General features: G+C 33.6%; 1 protein-coding gene and 1 pseudogene across 1 annotated transcript; both read left to right on the plus strand.

Moving 5' to 3' along the window:
- LOC109129261 lies at window positions 750-1,150 on the plus strand. The gene has a single exon (XM_019237087.1). The coding sequence runs from the start codon at window positions 840-842 to the stop codon at window positions 1,065-1,067; it is 228 nt and encodes a 75-aa protein (XP_019092632.1). The 5' UTR covers window positions 750-839; the 3' UTR covers window positions 1,068-1,150.
- On the plus strand, window positions 1,240-1,720 carry LOC109129275 (annotated as a pseudogene).

A 1,720-nucleotide genomic window follows, 5' to 3' on the forward strand; every position in this document is an offset into this window, starting at 1 on the left:
TTCTTTTTCCCCAACAGATGTATATCCAACCGAAGAATTTACATTATTCATGATGCTTACCTGTATTTCAATACCACATCTCAGCTTTTTTGTGAGAATGATTCTCTATTAATATATAGGGGATTAACAAAAGAGACCTAACAATTTTAGGTGTAGAATTAGCAATAGCAATTAATGGTGTAATTTTGAAGACATAAAAAAAGAGAAAAATTCAGATTAGATTGAAAAGGACATTGTTACTCATCTACTCAAGTTCTTTTTTTCTTCTGATAAACTCACAAATTGTAGGTTGAAATAACTCTATGGTGTTTCTTTTACTTCTACACTATGATAACACAAAGTTTGATAGCATATGTTTGATGTAACAATTTCTGATTGTTTTTCCAATTTAATTTTTCTTATGTCTGATTTTACAATTTGAAACATTTGCAAAGGCTAAAATTATGATTACAAAACACTAGTCTCTGGTTATGGTTATGATTGGTTTATTAATTCGGAAACGGTGAGGATCATTGTCTGCTATAAATTAAGACAGAGCAAACCAAACTCTGTTCAAAAGAAACAGAACAAAGAAAAGTCCAGATTACAAATTCTTAATTGGATAAGAGAATGAAATATAGAGCCAACAAGAATATGCGTTGACAAAGTCAACCGTCAACAAAATCAACATGCATGCTTCGATTACACGTCTTTTACCTTACACCATCTATTATATGTGATATGTCTAATAACTTGTAAGACTCTCTTTCCTTTTGTCTGCGCCTGTCTCTATTAAAAAAAGTCCCTGCACAACACAAATATACAATAAATCTTCATTTTCACTCGGGAGATTTTTTGACATGTCTGTGAAGAAACAGGCTGTAGAGGGTAAGAACAATGGAAGCCACAAGTCGAGTCATTATTATCGATGTTTGTCGTTCTCGTTCATGGAGTCATCAACGGAAGAGACGAAGAAACCATTGTCGTTGAATCGTATGGATTCCAAAAAGCTCAAGGTAGAGATCGTCAAGTGGGCAAAGCGTGTTGCGGCTTATGCTCGTCAACTTAGCTCGAGGAAACAAGATTAAGACATTGATGAAGAAAGCTTATTGGAGTTTTTTGTCGTTTTGACACTATGATCATTTTTGTTGTTGAAACCATTTAGGTTACTTAATTCTCTTTTTTTTTTTTGGGTACAAATTTATCTTTATTCAATCAATTTTCAAATAGTTTTTCAAATGTTTTCGAGTGGNTTTTTGACATGTCTGTGAAGAAACAGGCTTTAGAGGGTAAGAACAATGGAAGCCACAAGTCGAGTCATTATTATCGATGTTTGTCGTTCTCGTTCATGGAGTCATAAACGGAAGAGACGAAGAAACCATTGTCGTTGAATCGTATGGATTCCAAAAAGCTCAAGGTAGAGATCGTCAAGTGGGCAAAGCGTGTCGCGGCTTATGCTCGTCAACTTAGCTCGAGGAAACAAGATTAAGACATTGATGAAGAAAGCTTATTGGAGTTTTTTGTCGTTTTGACACTATGATCATTTTTGTTGTTGAAACCATTTAGGTTACTTAATTCTCTTTTTTTTTTTTGGGTACAAATTTATCTTTATTCAATCAATTTTCAAATAGTTTTTCAAATGTTTTCGAGTGGGGTTCATAGAGGTAGTGTGATTGTGTTCCTTTTGTTCATTCCTAATGGAATTATCTGATTTGAATATATGTTGAGAAGTCATGAAACT

This window comes from Camelina sativa, chromosome 15 (genome assembly GCF_000633955.1).
Source record: "Camelina sativa cultivar DH55 chromosome 15, Cs, whole genome shotgun sequence".
NCBI classification, from domain to species: Eukaryota; Viridiplantae; Streptophyta; class Magnoliopsida; order Brassicales; family Brassicaceae; genus Camelina; species Camelina sativa.

Coding starts and splice junctions, on each gene's coding strand:
- LOC109129261 (XM_019237087.1), top strand. CDS start 840: ATGTCTGTGAAGAAACAGGCTGTAGAGGGTAAGAACAATGGAAGCCAC.